At 41.3% G+C, this 17631-nt stretch overlaps 1 protein-coding gene across 1 annotated transcript in view; it reads left to right on the forward strand.

The window, feature by feature from the left end:
* The window catches only part of TRPC4 (transient receptor potential cation channel subfamily C member 4), a 227405-nt gene that overhangs the window by 194623 nt on the left and 15151 nt on the right, over positions 1–17631 (forward strand). Inside the window, exons 6-8 of the mRNA XM_019530026.1 lie at positions 6376–6689; positions 9468–9663; positions 11925–12119. Of these exons, the coding sequence (XP_019385571.1) occupies positions 6376–6689; positions 9468–9663; positions 11925–12119 (705 nt within the window). The remainder of the gene's footprint in view (positions 1–6375; positions 6690–9467; positions 9664–11924; positions 12120–17631) is intronic.

Here is a 17631-nt window from a genome sequence, read left to right on the forward strand (position 1 = left end):
AGAGAGGTGGTGCTCTCACCTTCCCTGGAGATCTTCAAGAGGAGACTGGATAGGAACTTGCCTGAGGTCTTATGACCCCTCCCACCCCCAGTGCTCATTTCTGCCCATGGCAGGGGGTCGGACTCGATGATCTGTCCAGGTCCCTTCCGACTCATTGATTCTATGATTCTGTGACCAATAGACAAATAGTATGTTTTGTACTGGTATATCAAATTCCACTTTCTGTATCAGAGGCAAACCCCATTAATTTTATTATATTCAAGGATGCTTTATGAAACTGAAGTGTGCTTTCTACTGCTGTGTATTTTCACCTATAAGAGATTGCCCATGGGTGATTTTATTGAACAAGTGGTACTTGTCCACTAACATGAAATGGTGTCTAAATCTTCTACTTCTGGTGCAGAAGTTTATAGCTGGAGTGGAATCCTGCTCTGAAAAGTGACTGTATAAGTGACATTGTAGGGCTATGTACTTATTGTCTCAGTCAGCTTAATATTGTATGTTCTTGCTTAACAGTAAAAAGATGCGGGGGGGGGCGGGTTCCGAGTTACTAGCACTTCAAAAACTGGGACCTTCTGATTATCTCTTTGCCATTGTAAAATGATTGTGATTAATGTTTGGTCAGTTCCAAAGACCAGGCAGTCACCTAGATAGTAACTCCACAGTAAAGAAAAGCATACTCTCTTTTCTTCACAAATGTTGCAGTTGGCCTGATTTTCCCTAGTCATTTCCCCCTCATTTTCTGAAATGCAGCCTTAACTGTAAGGTTGTGGCAAACTTTATAAAATAATAAGAACTTACATATATGTAGCATCTTTCAGTCAAAAGGTTCAAAGCAAGGTGGCTATTTTTTTGACCCTTTCATTCTAGATAAGAAAAATGTGCTACCAAGAATTGTATAGGATTTGACCAAGGTCAGACAGATGGTCAGTGGCAGAAGTGTGACTAGAACCAGGTCTTCTGATTCACATCTCTATAATTAGACCATATTACACCTCCTTATGCCCTTGCAAGTTGTAGTTTTCTTTTAGAGGAGCAGGGAAAAGTACCTGGCCACTTTCCCAGTGCTTACAGCTGGCTGAGATGTTAATCTTTGTTGAATTTCTGTGAATAATTATCATTAAGAGCTATTATTTCATATTCCTTTGGTGTCATTTATATTCATGATACATTTGCTTTTAAGTCCTAATGCTTATTCTACCCATGCCTTGCTTTCTTCCACTTTCAATTAATGTGGCTTATGTATTTTTCTTTAGCTTGCTAGTAGATGATATGTAATATTAAACAGTTATTAAATGGATGACTACCTCTGCTGCATGCAAAGGTTGTATATGAGTTTAAAGTGGTATGTGGAAGCTGTTAAGATGTTTCACATTTTGGCTATACACAAGCAACATAAAAACCCAAATACTGTGGTTTGCCATAAGCTGATTGATATAACATAATAACCCACACAGAGCCTGCTTCAAAGCTCAGTTGAAGTTAGATCTTTGCAACACTGAACAGCAGAATGAATGCCATAAACTACTGAAGAGGCAAGGTATATGTCTGTGCTTTGCTGCCTTTGAATCATCAAGTGGCCATTGCCACAAACAATATTTAACACTGTATACAACACTGGATAGTGTCTTAAATGACAAATCTCACTGTCCTATAGTTGCTTCTTACAGATCTTGGTGTGATGTAAATTTTATAGTGAGTACCATTAAGCATGAATCTTGAATCAACAAACTGCTTATAATACTAATAATAATTACATATATTAAATATTCAAAGATATGAGGAAACTGGTTATATGAGCAATTTACAGAAACTAGTAGAAGTTGGCAATTTTGTTTTGCATAGTTGAGTGTGTGCAATAAGTGTACTTCTTGACTTTTTCTGCTTTCCTTCCACCTGAGTGCCTTAAGCTAGACCACCAGCTGTTCTCTCTCTCTTTGGTCCAATAAATATATAATTATTCCATGTATTGTGGAACAGATTTAACAGGAGAGAATGAGAGAATAATTTCCTTCCTTTACTACCAAAACCTTATAAACCTGGAATGAGGGCACTCCCTTGCGGGGTGGGAGATGTGGGGTCACTTCCTCTCAGACAAAGGAAGGTTTTAGCACTAAATAGGCTTTAAGAACATTTGTACATGTGATGGGGATTTAATACCCAAGGTTTTATTTGATGCCCCCTAAACTGAAATGATGGGTTGAAATTGAAACCCACCATTTCAACTTTTCCATAACGTTATGGTGAGGGGCCTGATCCTTTGCTTTTTTTTCATGAAATCAGAGCCTGCCCATGGCTGAGGGACAAGCTGCCAGAGGGCTGAGAAGGCCCTGAGCTGTGCCCCCACCCTCCCTGCAGTGCTTCCTTCCATGGCAGTGGCACCCCAGGGCCATACGGGAGGGCTACTCATGGGCTGGGTGCTGGCCCAGCTTGGAGGCAGCACCTGGCCTGATCCAACTGTTCCCTGAGCCTGCTGGCTGGAAACTTGCTAGGCGCTGCTCCCCAGGTGGGCGTGAGGAATAGTTGGATCAGGCTAGGTTCTGCCTCCAAGCTGGGGCAGCACCCAGCCCACTGACAGCCTGCCTGGGCAGCCCCAGGGGGTGTGATGCCAACCTGGAGGAAAGAACCGGGGGCCCCTACAGCTCAGGACCTCTCAGCCTGCCAGCAGCTTGCTCCCTGGCTGTGAGCAGACTCTGCCAAAAAAGGAGGCAGCACCCAGATGGATCCAACTCTTCTTTGAGCCTGCTGGGGATTCCAGTGCCCTGTGCACTGTTCCCACCTTCCTGCTGCCTGGGACCAGATCAGGGAGGCAGCATGAGGGTGGCTGGGTATATTGGTGGCCAAAGGCAGAGGAGATGGCACGACATTGGAAGCCTGCCAAGTCTGTGGTTTCGCAAGCCCACCTGGGCTTCCAGGCTGCCCTTCTGCTGTCTCTCCATGCTGCCCCACGAGTAGAGCAACCCAATCCTGGTCAGTCCCAGGTGCAGGGGAGGCAGCAGGGATAGCGCATAAAGCCCCAGTGGGGTCGGGGAAGTGTTGGATCCGGCTGGGTGCCACCTTCAAACTGGGGTAGCCCCTGGCCCACCAGCAGCCTGCCCAGGCAGTCCCAGGGGGCATTGCCACCATGGAGAAAAGAACCAGGGATCCCGCAACTCAGAGGCTGCTTGACCTGACAACAGCTCGCCACCCCAAGCTGTGGGAAAGGCAGGTAGGCTCCAGAAAAAAAAAAAAGATCAGCCCCCATGCCGCTTTTGCCTTCAGTAGGTACCTGTGGTAGCCAGGCACCTGCTGAAGGCAGAAGAAGTAAGGGTCCTAATCCTTTTTTTCTGAGGAGCCTGCCCACATCTCCTGCAGTTGGGAGGTGAGCTGACAGCTGCATCATCACACTTCGCAACTTTGCAAACTGAACTACATCCAGAGGTAGTTTAGTTTGCAATGAGGCAAAGTCATTTTAAACCCCCCAGACTGGTGCATGTGTAATGCATGGCACCATTAAGCCACTCAAATTGCACTTTTGTCATGCATACATCATGATGACCATCATGTGTACAAGTACCCTAAAAAACAGGTCCATGGTGAGGTATCATTTTATAATGATTCAGATTAGGACAAAGCCTAACTGATTTCCTGTGTTGTTCACATGTGGTCCAAATATGACATCTAAACAATTTCCATATCCCACTTTTAGAGTTGCACACAGTCTTGTGGCACATCCCAGCTCTAATTTCTGGCTATTGAATAAATGGGGGAGGGGTGGCACCACATCCTTCTTTTCTGCTTTACTCATCAGAGCTTAGGGATTTTCTTTCAACAGAGCTAGGGGTGGAATCCTCTGAAGCCTGACTCCAGTGCTCTTCTGAAACTCCATCTCTCAAATCCTCCCTCTGCAAAATTGTGCATATCTTTCTTCCCCTCCTCTCCTACCACCTTCCCACTCTTTCAGTGGCTACCCATCTACCAGGCTCAATCTGTTCAGGTCATTTTCAGCTCTTCCTTCATATTCCTTATTTAAAAAAACAAGCTCTTAACACTTGGACTGGTTGCATGTTAATACCTTTTAAGTGGCTTAAAGCACTCATTATTCATCTTAATGGTATGCCACTCTAGGGCAGTATTATCTGAAATCTGCCTAATTTTCTCCTGTTCCATTAATGTGTGGCCACTCTCCACAGCTTTCCACCCAAACTGAAGGCCTCCAGCATCCCAGAAAGCAGTGGGTGAATGAAGGATACTGGTACAGCAGGGCTGGGCTGAGTGTCTTGACTCCTGGAGACACCTGGCAAAGTGAACACCACAGTCCTGGAGCACCTGGTGGCCACGGTGCTTCCCACCACTGCTCACACTGCCAGGAGCAGAGCTATCCAAATGGTGGCAGGGCATACTGTGGCTGCCAGGCACTCTGGGGCTACAGCACTTGCTCTGCTGAGCAGGAGCACCAAGTCTGTCCTTCCCCCAGCTCCTAGTCCTGCCCCTGCTCACCAAGCCTTTAGTGGCAAGTCACAGCTGTGCAGGTGAGGGAGGGGCAGTCAGAGCAGGTTTTTCACTTTCCCTTGTGACTGCTTCACAAAGCCAAATAACACTAAGCTGATTCACATTTGTTCTGCATATAGCGTAAGGTCTGACAGGACCCTAATTTCCTCCCAATTCACCTTTGTTCCCACCTTCTTCATTTCCACACATCTTCAGCTAAACACTTCATTTATAACCCTGGCACTTGAAAATCTTCCAATTCCCTTCCACAGAGAGATCCCTCCATCTCCATCTTCAAATATTGTCCTAAAAAATCTCATTATTACATTCATTGTTTGTATCTTATTTATTTCCCCTCAAACTTCTCTATACCTTCCCTAAACAGTTTGTCCTGTCTCTTTTCTTGTCAATCTGACAGAGTCAACCCTTTAGTAGACTGTATGATCATTATTAATATGTCTTTAAGGCATCATTGAAACTTACAGTAGAATATAATTTATTTTATATGTTGCTATAGACAAAAATGTTTTTTTTACCTAGCTAGCATTGCAAATTCAGCCATGATCCATCTTTTTTTCTCTCATCGTAAGTAATAAAAGTTCTGCAGTCACAACTGAACTGATGGTTAATGATTCAGGTAGCAAAATATTTTTGTATGGGTTCCATTATGTCAATTGATGTTTGATTCTGAACATTTGGTAATTGAAGGAGGAAGCATGGTCTAATGGACAGGGAACTAAGGTAAGCCTCCAACAAATTGAACTGGGGACACTTCCAACCTGAACATTATGTGTGACCAAAAGCATCTTTCTACCTATAAACTGAGAAAAGAGTCCATGTAGGTTACAAAGAGAATAAAGGTGGTAAAGGTGGGATTCTACTGTACTTTTTTTCTTCTGGGATTTTCTGAATAGCAGTATTAGGAATATTCTACTTTGTGCTTCAGTTACCATCTGTATAATGAAGATAACATTTCCCTGCCTCACAGAGGTATTATGAAGATTAAAACCACCAATGATTGCAAGATATAGAGGTACTTTTGTGCATTGAGGGCCATGTAAATATGTAGATAGATACAATATAGCATAAAATGAATAAATAGATTACATTTTGGTCCTTTTTTCTGTTCAGTGTGTATATTTCATTGTCACTTGAATTTAATCTGTAAAGCACCTCAGGACAAGGATTATAGCTTCTGTTATCCTATATAAAAGCAAAGAACATAATAAAAATATTTAGTAAATAAGAAGCAGGTAATAATATGTAGAAATGCTTCATTTGAAACTATCAGCTTTCATCTCTGTGGAATCCAGTGTTAGGCTTGGAATGTTAAAGATTCAGTTTTAATGATCAGTCAGAGGTAAGCTTGGCTCAAAGGAAGAACAATTAGATATTTTCACTGATTAAATTTCATTCACATTCTTTACGTGTCATTTATTGCAACTCTGCAGTGATTATCCAGTCCTTGATCCATCACATTTCTATAAATTAAGTCCTTACTCATAAGAGTCTCACTGACATTGTAGTCCTAAATTTCAACATTTCTGGAATGTCAAACTACCATAAATTTTCTGCATAGCTATGCCAAGAGTTACTTTTCTATTGTCTCTCTCAGACATTAATAGCAGAAAGGTCAGATGTGTTCCTTTCATTGCAACAAAATCAAAACAAAACACAAAAGGCCTAGCATTAAACCATTCTTCAGACAAAGGTTTTGAGTACATATAAAACACTACTGTTCTATTAAGATTGTAATCTCCTTTGTGGTATGTCTAGTTTGTCTCTTCATTCCATGCTTTTCATGCTATTGGTGCCTGAGCAGGATGGCTGGAAAGTGAAGGAAAAAAATTTTGGTTTCTTTATGCAAACAGAAAAATAACTTTCTCTTTTCTGCTTTGTTTCCAGTACAGTGGGTTACACCCACGAGAAAACTGGGATATGTGGCACCCTACTTTGGTGGCTGAGGCATTGTTTGCAATTGCAAATATCTTTAGCTCCCTGCGCTTGATCTCATTATTCACTGCAAATTCTCACCTGGGACCTCTACAAATATCTCTAGGAAGAATGTTACTGGACATTTTGAAGTTTCTATTCATATACTGCCTTGTGCTACTTGCTTTTGCAAATGGATTGAACCAGCTGTACTTCTATTATGAAACAAAGGAAAACCAAAGCTGCAAAGGAATTCGATGTGAAAAGCAGAATAATGCATTTTCAACGTAAGTGAAAATTTTCTAGTTCTATTTTTGTTAGATTTGTTTAATATTTTAGGGTGAAGTTATACATTACACTTAGACCATATCAAAAGGACTTAAAATGTAAGCTCATTAAAGCTTGTTAGCACTTGCTAAGCGCCCTCTGAGTATCTCAGTGTTATGCCACATCAGGCAAAGGTTAACTCTGGCCCAGGCTATCTAGCCCGTATTAAGGTAAGTTCAGTCCATTCCACAGAGATAAAACAATCAGTTTTTAGTCTTCCAGCATCCCAGGAAGCACTGTTTGCAGCTCAGCCCCATCTAGAGATGGGATAGTGCCCGAGTGTCCTGACTCCTAACCACATCCCTATTTGCTAGCCCTCTAGGCCAGGTACAGATATTACCCTTTTATTGGCATAAGTGATTCGAAACCAGTCTATATTCATAACAGAACAGAAGTTCAGCACACGGAGACTGGTTTAAAAATGGCAGAACCTGGTCCAAGATTTGTACCTCCCACCAAAGGGCAAATGTGCGTTCTGTTTGGTACTGATCTAAACTACTCCACTTACCGAAAACTGTGGAACTTAGATCAATTCCGCCTTGATCTTTTTGAATGTCTGTACCCAGCTCTTGTGGCAAGTTAGAGCTCTGCAGGGAAGAAATGATATTAACACTTAATATGAATGTTGTAACTTGAACGCTGCTTATCATTCCACAGACTTAGTGTGGCCTAAGTGTAATGTACAACTTCACCCTTCTTCACTTAACTAATAAGTTAATAGAGACAGGGGCTGTCTTTTATCTCCATTTATACAGCACCTACTATAAGAGAATGCGGCTCTCTGATTGAAGTTCTTAGCTGCAATTATGTACCCAGGAAACATTAATAGTCAAAGGTGTAACTGGCTAGTAGTGCACCCTGATCAGCAGTGTTGCAGGACAGCTGAAGTTTCATGGCTACTGCAGAAGGAGTCACCTCCTTTTTTGCCGCCGACATGTATGTTGAGTGGCCATTTAAACCCTTGTTTCCGGCAGCCAGAATAGAGGTGATTCTTCTCTAGTCGCAGCAAACCACCAGTTGCTACTCTTGCAATGCATGCTGCTGCTGCTTCTCTGCCCTTCCTTTTGCCAGAGCCACCGCAGGGAAGGTGCAGGGTTCCAGGGGGGAGAAGAGGTAGGACACCCCACAGCTGCATTTCAGCATTTCCCTTAGGCAGTGCCCTGCTTGTACACCCATCATTGTGCTACTGTTAATAGTCATATGAGTCTGTGATAACATTTATTCTATACCAGGGTGAAATTTGCATAATTAATTACACTAAAAATGGTAAGAACTAATACAAAAAAACCCAACCAAAAAAACAAAAAAAAGGAATAACCACATAATTTTAGCCACAAAATACTTAACCACCTTAGGGTTTGCCTCTACAGACAAATCTCATTAGTCTTTTGTCTATGCCTGATTGTTAAAATTGGTGTTATTCATAAGATGACACCATTTGTATTTTAGAAATCAAGATTCTTTTTATGGCTGATAAATTGGATACACAAGATTCAGTGAACCAAGTGAAGGAAAAAAATTCAGTCCAAACTACCATTGACTCCAAATGCAAGGCTATTTAAACTGGATCTCTTCTAAATGTGCAATCACTACATGTTTCTTCTTAAAATTAAATAATGATAGCTTCCAGTTATTTATTTTCCATCACTTTGAAAGGGAACAGTATTATTTCATCAGATATATCATGGAAAACACTTTAAACTCCAAGCTACGTGTAATGAATCCTAATTTTCTACTTACAATTTCAACTTCCAGCTTGCATCAAACTCTTAATCTCTTGCCTGATAAATTCTGAGCCATATTTAGCTCCTCTCCTGCATTTAAAGTGTTCTCTCTAATTTGTGACACAATTTTCAAAGAACTATTTAAAAACCTTACCCAAGTCATTGTATTCTAACACCTTTGCTAATATACAGTAGTTACGGCATTTTACTATAATTCTTGGGTGCCCTATGTGACTAGTCATTTGTGGAAAATCTCAAAAAAGGTGTATGTGGAAGGAACATTGATCTCCTTTCTGTAGACCTTCTGTAAAGACAACTAGCTAGAATTAGATGGCTATACAATGGAGTCTAATGGCAACTGTGATTTGCCACTCATGTGTGACTAGGGCCACAACTGTGAGTTGCCACTAGATGGGGTCCAAGGCAACAGCCTTTGGCTCATCGTTTCTGTGCAGAAGGTGATTAGATTGGAGGTAGTAAAGTGGCTGCTAACTGGCTAGTTGGCACTGTGCGCTCTGTAGATTGCTTATTCTGGTTACACTCCTGGGGGAGCAGGGGAGTTATTCCAGGGGTAGAAAGTTTGGGCACACAGAACAGGAGGGCTTAGGGAAAGGAAATTGCTTCCTGGGATGGTGGAGGATGGATATTTGGTCACCTTATCTCTGTGAAGTGCCACATGTTACTGTAACATAAGCTGAGTAACACAGATAAATCCACCCTGCAGTGGCATAATTTTAAAATGATTAAAGGGTGCTTAGAAATAGTCTTCCCATTTTAATGTGTAGACAAGCAAGTGTTAAGAGCTCTCTTTGTGACCTAAAAGTAACACATGACGATGCCCTCAGTCATAGCTTCCTCTGTGACTAAAGCTAAAAATGTATGTGTTTTTCTCTGTACTGGGGAACATCCTGTCCTCCACGATCACAGAGGCCTTTGGCTGTGTATTTGGGGAAAGATTTGGGAAAGTGTATATATATGCTGTTATCAGGCAATACTTTTTTATTTGTTTTTCAGATTATTTGAAACACTGCAATCACTCTTCTGGTCTATATTTGGACTCATTAACCTCTATGTGACCAATGTGAAAGCACAGCATGAATTTACTGAATTTGTTGGGGCCACTATGTTTGGAACCTATAATGTCATCTCTCTGGTTGTTCTGCTCAACATGCTGATAGCCATGATGAATAATTCGTATCAGCTCATTGCTGTAAGTTATATTTCTCATTGTGTAATCATTTGCAATAAGCATTTTCTCTCCATTCCCGCATCCTGTTTTTCTGGCAGTAAATTCCATTTAAATATAGAATATATACACAGAGTCCTCCATGTGTTCTATTGCACTACCTTGAAGGACAAACAGCTTGGGAAACAACTGATTTGGCCAGAAAATAATTTTCTCCAAATTCTGAATAGTGAAGAACTAGCCCTAAGGTGCAAATTCTGTAGTGGGTATAGAAAGGTGTATCAGGGATGTTGTCCACCTATATGGATGTCAACAATCCCCAGACTATTCTAAGATCTGCCCTAAGAAACACAGATCTAAAAGAAGCTGTTCTATGCCTTTTTTTTTTTTAATTCATGTTTCAGATTGACTCACCTTTAAAAGCCTATGTTTTCCCAGACAGCAAGCCCAATCAATGTTTAGTGCTAGGTACAGCAATTCTTGCAGAGCATAAAGGATAAAATCAATGTGGCCTGGGTGTTCAGTTATCTTTAGCCAATTAAAAAAAAATCTCTGTAATTTACATAAGCATATAAATATAGGCGCAAGAATTCCCTTCTTTCTTTAGCATCTGATGAATTAGGTTGCTTCTCATGCTTTTCTGAAACAGTTAGTCTTCAAGGTGCCACTCTGGCCTACCTTCTGCCTTCTTTCTTTTGTGACGAAAACACCCACTCACTCCAAAAGGAAATTGCTTCGACTTTCTAGTGCTCTTGCAAGTCATAAAAATAATTCCTCCTCCACCTCCTACTTATTTTTGAACCCAGACAGGTCCTAATTCCTTATAGTAGAGAACAGAGTTATTGAAAATGTCATGTGTTCACATGTTTGGAGAACTTTTCATGTATGAATTACACAAATTCTCGTGCTAACTGTGCATGCAGAGGTGCAAGGGAGTTGGATGTGATGACCCATCAGCAAGATGAAGTAGAGAGCTATAGATTTTCTTTCATTATTCATGTTTTCTCACTTAATGAAAATTCTTTCTTTGGCTGCACAAGAACTTTGGGTTTACTTTTTTACTTTTTACTAACAATCTATTAGTGAGATTAAATTATTGATCCCTGGACAGGGTCAGTTATGATTAGAAGTGTCCAAACATTTTCAAATTTTCACAAATTAAAATTCAGGGGAAAAAATTAGAAGTGTTTGGCACCAGATCCTCAGATTAACAAAGAGAATCAATGCTTATCTGTACTGCAGCAGAAGTATGATCAGCTTGGGCATCCATGAAATCTATGAAATTAGAGAGGCTTGTAGAACCATTCTAATTAATGTGCTGCCCTCTCCCACCCCCGGACATTGTGTAAAAGAGCTCGGTGATACCGCCTGTTATTTATACAAAGTGCAGCAATCCCCAGGGGGATTAAGAAATGTTCATCTCCTAATCCAGGAGTTAGGAAACTCTTTTGGGAGAGCTGTCCAAATCAGGCAGAGAGGAGATTAACACCCCAAGAGAGTTCTATAACCATTGTAATATTGAGTGTGGGGGTTCCTATTTGTGGCTCTGTTTTCTAAGAAAAATGGCTGACAACTTCACTCCATAAAGGAGTTCAAGTTCTGAACCTTGAGTGGAGCTGGGTCTCTCCTCCAGTCTAGATATATAGAGACATATATCATACAACATTATTTTCAACAGTAGCAGTATTTATAATTTAAAAAATTCTAATATGCCCTATTTATGAAATAGGGCATATTAGAAATATGGCCAGGCTACATTTAAAATAACATTTAAAAATAATAATGGATTCTTTTTGAGCCAGTTTCTCTTGAGGAACTCTGTCTTATGATTTCTCAAGCTGGCAATCACTGAACCCCTGACAAATGGGATTTACTTAGACTCCATTTGTCTGATACCAGAGCCCAGCAGACTGCAAAGCCAGGGAAGTACTCTCTGCAGAACGTGTTCAAATGATAATATAATACTATAGCCAAATACTATAAATACAGTGATTTTCTATTATCTTCTGCTCCCTGATCCATATTTAATCATTTTAAAACTATATACCAATGGAAGAAAAAGTAAAAGTGACACAATATTCAAAGAATTTGTTTACCAGGATAGAAAAAGTAAAGCTCTGTACTGAAAACTTTATATCATAAAAAAAGATGTCTGATTTTCTACAAGTACTTTAATTAGTTTTTCAAGATATGTTCGGGTTTAGGTTAGGAACCCCTTGGAAGAGGATGTTTTTCATCTTGTTAATTTAGCAGGTTGTCAGTTGTTGTCATGTTTTTGTGTACAGGATCATGCAGACATTGAGTGGAAATTTGCTCGTACAAAGCTTTGGATGAGTTACTTTGAAGAAGGAGGAACTCTACCCACTCCTTTCAATGTCATACCAAGCCCAAAGTCTCTCTGGTATTTGATTAAATGGCTGTGGAGACACTTGTGCAAGAAAAAGATCCGGAGGAAACCTGAAAGCTTTGGAACAATAGGGGTAAGGAATAAATCATCCTGTTTGTCGTTTTATCTACCCTGCTGTCTTTCTGTATAGATAATAGTCTCTCAGGTTTCCTGAGCCGGAAAAAATATCTTGGCTAAGTACAGACAATCAAAAAAATGGAGGCTGAATCAATTTCATCTTTGCAGGTTAGTCTATGCTGCGTAGATTGAACCAATAAGAAAGTGAACAGACATTCACTTTTGATTCAGGAAATGCATCCACATGCCTGCAGTGGCACAAGCCAGAAGCCAGGGAGTGCTAGAGTATGCCTTTCTGGCTCCCTGCTCTGCCGGAGCAAAAAGCTTGGGCCAAAACTAGGCACCCCTCCCCCCCAAAGCGGGATTTCAGGGGAGGTACAAAGCATCCCTGGAGACTGATTTAACTCTAATCTGGAGGGGATCTGGGACATAAGTTAAATGAACTGATTTAACCTAAATCATTTAAGTTTGATGCTACATCCATCCAGGTTTATCTTAAACTGGTTTTGGGCATTTTGAAAGTGGTTTATGTTCACTGAAATTCTGTCGTGTTACAGATTTGAACCAGTTTCCAGTCACTTATATTGGTTTATGTAATTTCTGGCCCTAGTCCTTAAGGTATGTCTGTCCTGTCTTCCTGAGAAGCCCGGGCACTGTTATTGAAAATCAAACACTATCCATTTGAACCCTCTCAGCACATAACTGAGCCCCACAATTAGATGCAAAGAGAAGGTTAAGATAAGTTCTAAGTATATGTTCCAGCTTCTCTCTCAGCTTCTCTGCTACACTGGGGCATGCCAAGTCATCTACTCTACTTAAGTACTGAAGCTGGTCACAAGCTGAGCAGGTCAGAGTGGTTAGGGTTTGATCCTTGGCTGTGGTGCCTCACTCAGCAGGAAGGCACTGTAGACAGTGCCTCTTATATGGTCTGGATACAGCTTACAGAATAATTATGGTGTGTTATCTTGTCACCAAGCTAGTTCATACTAGGTGGTTTGATTAGCAAGATAACATCATCACACAGTTATAAAATGTGAGCATAAAAACATGACTGTGATGCATCAAATAGCAATTCAAGATAGAGGTGGCAGAATCTATATTCTTTATATGCTGTATTGTGGCTATATGTTTGATTACAGTGTGTCAGTGATACCTGTATGTAGAGACTAATGCAGTATATAAAGAATATGAAATAATGAACTATAAAGTTTTTACTGTCATAGTTTTGTCCTGACAGCATTATTTGAGAATTTCACATTACATGGGAGACCTCTTCAATGGGAAGGAACTGACTGGATGCAAATAGCAAATATTTTTCTTCTTTTACTGTCTATTAGGATGAATAAAACAGGTACTATATTTTCTTTCAGCACAAAATTGTAGTAGACAGAATATAAGGAAAGGGGAGGGAGTATAAGGAGGTTGGAAAGAGACACACAGAGTTCATCTACACATGCATTTAGCACATAGCAATACATTCCAATGCAGTTCAGTCAGGGCCACAGCTCACTGAGCTGGGGTGGGGCAGTCCCTGGCTGACGGGGACCTAGGAGTTCAGCTTGCCTGTTTAGGCTGCTCTGCCCAGGTTTACCATGCTGCAGAGGAGCTGGCTGGGGCATGAGTGTGCTACGGTGTGGGCCTAGCTGGCAGGCAGCCCCCATACTGTAGCACCCTCATGCCTCTGCCAGTCCAGGTCAATGTTTATACGTGTATTTTGGCACACTAAATGACGGTAGTGGGATAGTACTTTGTTCTGGACAGTACTATCCTACAACAGAGTTAATTTACTGTGCTCTAATATAGGCACATATGTAGACAGTGATGCTTTACTGCAGAGCTAATTAGTCAGCTCCACAGTAAAGTGCACATATAGATGCACCACAGGAGAGATAAAGCATGGTCCAGTATTTAGGACAAAAATAAATGCCTTAAAGTTTGTGAAATGGTTAGATATACAATTGCCCAATTGTAAGTATCTGCAATAAGTAAAGGGAAGACACAAGGAATGAAATTCTGACTCCCCTGACCTCAAGGACGGAATTCCTGCCAACTTCACTGGTGCTAGTTTTTTACCCAAAGAACAGAGCAAAGGGCAATTACATGGAGGTGGAGGAGATGGTGTGTACTTACATATTTTCCCAGTTGTTCTCCTCATATATAATGCTTTCTCTGTCTTTGTTTTGCCTTCCAAACCAATGACAAGTAAATAATAGTACAGGATCACCTTGTCATTCACTTTAATCAATAACAATTTTTTCCTGGGTGGACACACATATAGCAAAAAGCATGCAGAAGTGATGGACATGTGATAGACATGCTGTGACAGTTCAGGTGAAACTAGTCCAAATATCATGAATGAATGAATGGCCTTTTAGGGAAGACATGGTCTTACACATATTTCAAATCCATAACTCTATGGGACAGCATTTGCATCATGAAGGGAAAATGTGCTTGGTTTCACTGCCACTGATATACATAGTAAAAAAAAGAAAGACCAGGAAGAGGAAGGCTTAGAAGGAAAGAGAAACCCACAGAAAGGGAAACACTTGTCTCACAAAAAGGGGCACTGAAACAGACTGCAGGAAACAAAACACTGAGAAAATGAGACTGAGGGTCATTAAAGTGGACATAAAAATGCAGTGGCAAAGAAAGATCAATTCTGACAAAGAATGTGGGGAAAGGATTGAATTTAGGGCCTTGTTACACAGTCATTTTGGGCCCTGCCTGGAGCTCTTAGCACTTGGATTGTCCACACATTAACACTTGAAACTAGTTTTAAGCACTCATTATGCAGCTCAAAGTTACAAATACCCAACTTGTGCTACAATGGGTGTAGCCACTCTAGCCTACACTTTAGTGTAAACAACCCGCTCACCCCACCTCTCCCACTGGCCTGGACCAGGCCTGGTGTCCTCCCCCAGCACCCAAATCCCTGCTCCCTGCTCTTCCACCCCATGCTTGTGGCTGCCTGAACTCCCTGTCCCTGTGGCCACATAGACAGGTTAACCCTTCCTTGCCTGTTTCCCTGGGACAAACACTGTGTGCAGCCACAAGTAAGCATATGGGAGGGAAAGAGGAAGCATGGCTGTGGGGAGCCAGAAGGAGCCCCAAGGGATAGGAAGGAAGCACCAGGGGTGAGAGAGAACTAGGGGAAGCTGTGGGGAGCAGGGGGCAGGGAGTAGGGGGAAAGCCTGGAATGGGAGTAGGAGGGGTTTTTACCAGTCAGTCCTCTAGGCCCCTGCTGGCCTGAAGCGTGACTGCTCCAAACTTGAGCTAGCAATAACGTCCATCAACATGTGTGCAGCTCACAGTATAATATTTAACAAGACCCTTAGAGAAATCAGAAAGAACTTGAACACCATCATTCATGTTGCAACAACAGAAGGAAAAGAAAGCAATGCAGATAAGAACTGGGAAAAAGAGAAAAGAGGGAGGGATTATGCTTACAACAGGTTTAGTAACAGAGTTAGTGAAAAGTGTGAATTGGGTGATGCCTGCTCCTAACCTTCCATTATCAAGGTTGATTTCAATTGCTCAAAAGTAGTCAATGAGCCAGCTGGCTTGCAAATACCATTGATAAAAATGCCATGGCTTTTTGCATGAAATGTTGAAAAAAAACCTATTTTTTCCAAAATTTCTTGTGAAAAAGTTTTAAGTTTGACAAGGAAACAAAAAAACAACATACTTGTGTTAGTGTTTTCTATTTTCATTCAACCCTCCTCTCACTTTCCAATGGATAGAGTGATGAAAACAAAAGAGGGAGAAAATGTTTTTTTTCTGATTTCCATGGGGAATAAAGAAAACATTTTTTTAAAATGCCATTTTTTATTTTAAAAAAATGTTGATGGGAAATTTTAAACAGTACTGCTTTCACAAGCCTTCATCTATGTTTTGTTTGAGACACAGTGGGCACGTCTACATGAGATACTACTACAACCATTACTGCTCATTTATTTAGTACTTGTATTAGTAAGTATTAAATAAATGGGCAGTAACTGGAGTTACTGCACAGTCAAGTTAGCAAATGTCTTTTAGGTGACACTACTGCACAGTAGCCTAATAATACTGCACTGTAGCGTATTAGCACCGTCCCTGCTGTGACGCAATACGGCACACTATTTTTCAGCAACTATGCAGTCAGCATCTTGTGTAGATATCCCGGTAAGTGGGAAGAAACATAACTTATGCTTCTATAGCTCCTATAAATATCACCAGCAGCTTGGAGTTTAGAAAAAATGGTACACAGCAAATGTGTCTACAGGTGGCATGACTGTTGGGATTGTGGATTAGATCCCATTGCACCTTTAGTTGAATATCTGTCAGTGGCCTAAGAGGCATGTATGTGACTTGCAGTCAGCTAAGTCACTACACATGATTCTCTTGCATGCTACTTAGCAGCCACAAACCTCCTAGGATTCCTAGAGTCCTTAGGCCACCTTCAGTTTGGGCTGAGAAAAGTTCTTAAGGTAATTAGACTACTGCTCTTGCTCAGAAGTGGTCTAGAACAACTTCATAAGCATTTATCTAACTTCTGTGGTGATCTAACTCAGTCTGAGAAAGTATGAAAACTCTGAAAAAGTCTCTATGTCCTTGACAGAGAAATATTAAGAGTGACTGGAAAAAGGGAATTTGTGTTGCCTGCATTTTGCTGAATAGCTTGGTGGCACTTAACCACAGAAGTGGAAGACCTCAAATTTAGCCCTCAGGTCCCCTGCTCTGCACCCAATGTTTTTTGTTTTTTGTTTTTTTTTAAGCCTTTTGCTTAAGTGATTAGATAAAATAGGTAAACAGCAGGGGCCAGAACCCATTTCACTTGGTAAGATTCCTTCGGTTTGCTGTCCTTCTGACAGTATGAATTTTTCCATTTGGCTGCTCAATGGCCCACCTATAAGAGGAGAGATGGAGAATGTCCTCAGTCCTGCCTAGCACTCAGGATATTCTCCTGCATAGTACAGGATGTAGGTTCAAAACTCCTGAGGCTCAACCCACTTTCAGGGTGAGTACCTTAAACACTAAATTAGACAACGGATGGGAAGAACTACTACCACCTCCAGATTTCTCTCGTTACTCCAGTGGCTGGCAGTTATTTCAGGTGGAGGGCCGCTTCCTGAGTTTTGGCAAGCCATCAAGGGCCACATGACAGGCAGCCAGGGGCAGATAAATGTTAATTTTCTAGAGTTTGGGCCAGATAGAATGGCCTGGTGGGCTGCATTTTGCCTACGCCTGCTTTACTCTCAGGGAATTCAGTGTTGCTGTCCATCTGAGGAGCTGGATCCCAGTAAGGCATCTCCCGCGGCATGATCAGCCAGTGGGATTCAACTGGATCCCAACATGATGGAAGCTGTACATGATGGAGGCTAGTCACTGAAAGATTTGTACCTCCCTGCATGGAATCATTTTGTTTTCCTGAGCTAGACGCATATTTTGGGTTACGTGGAGGCAAAATCTTTAGGCTTCGGCAGAATAGAATTTGGACCTACACGTACAGAGCTGCCGTCAGAGGATATGTGGCCAGAAGTGTGAGTAGA

Source organism: Crocodylus porosus, unplaced genomic scaffold (assembly GCF_001723895.1).
Source record: "Crocodylus porosus isolate Cpor-Errol unplaced genomic scaffold, CroPor_comp1, whole genome shotgun sequence".
NCBI classification, from domain to species: domain Eukaryota; kingdom Metazoa; phylum Chordata; order Crocodylia; family Crocodylidae; genus Crocodylus; species Crocodylus porosus.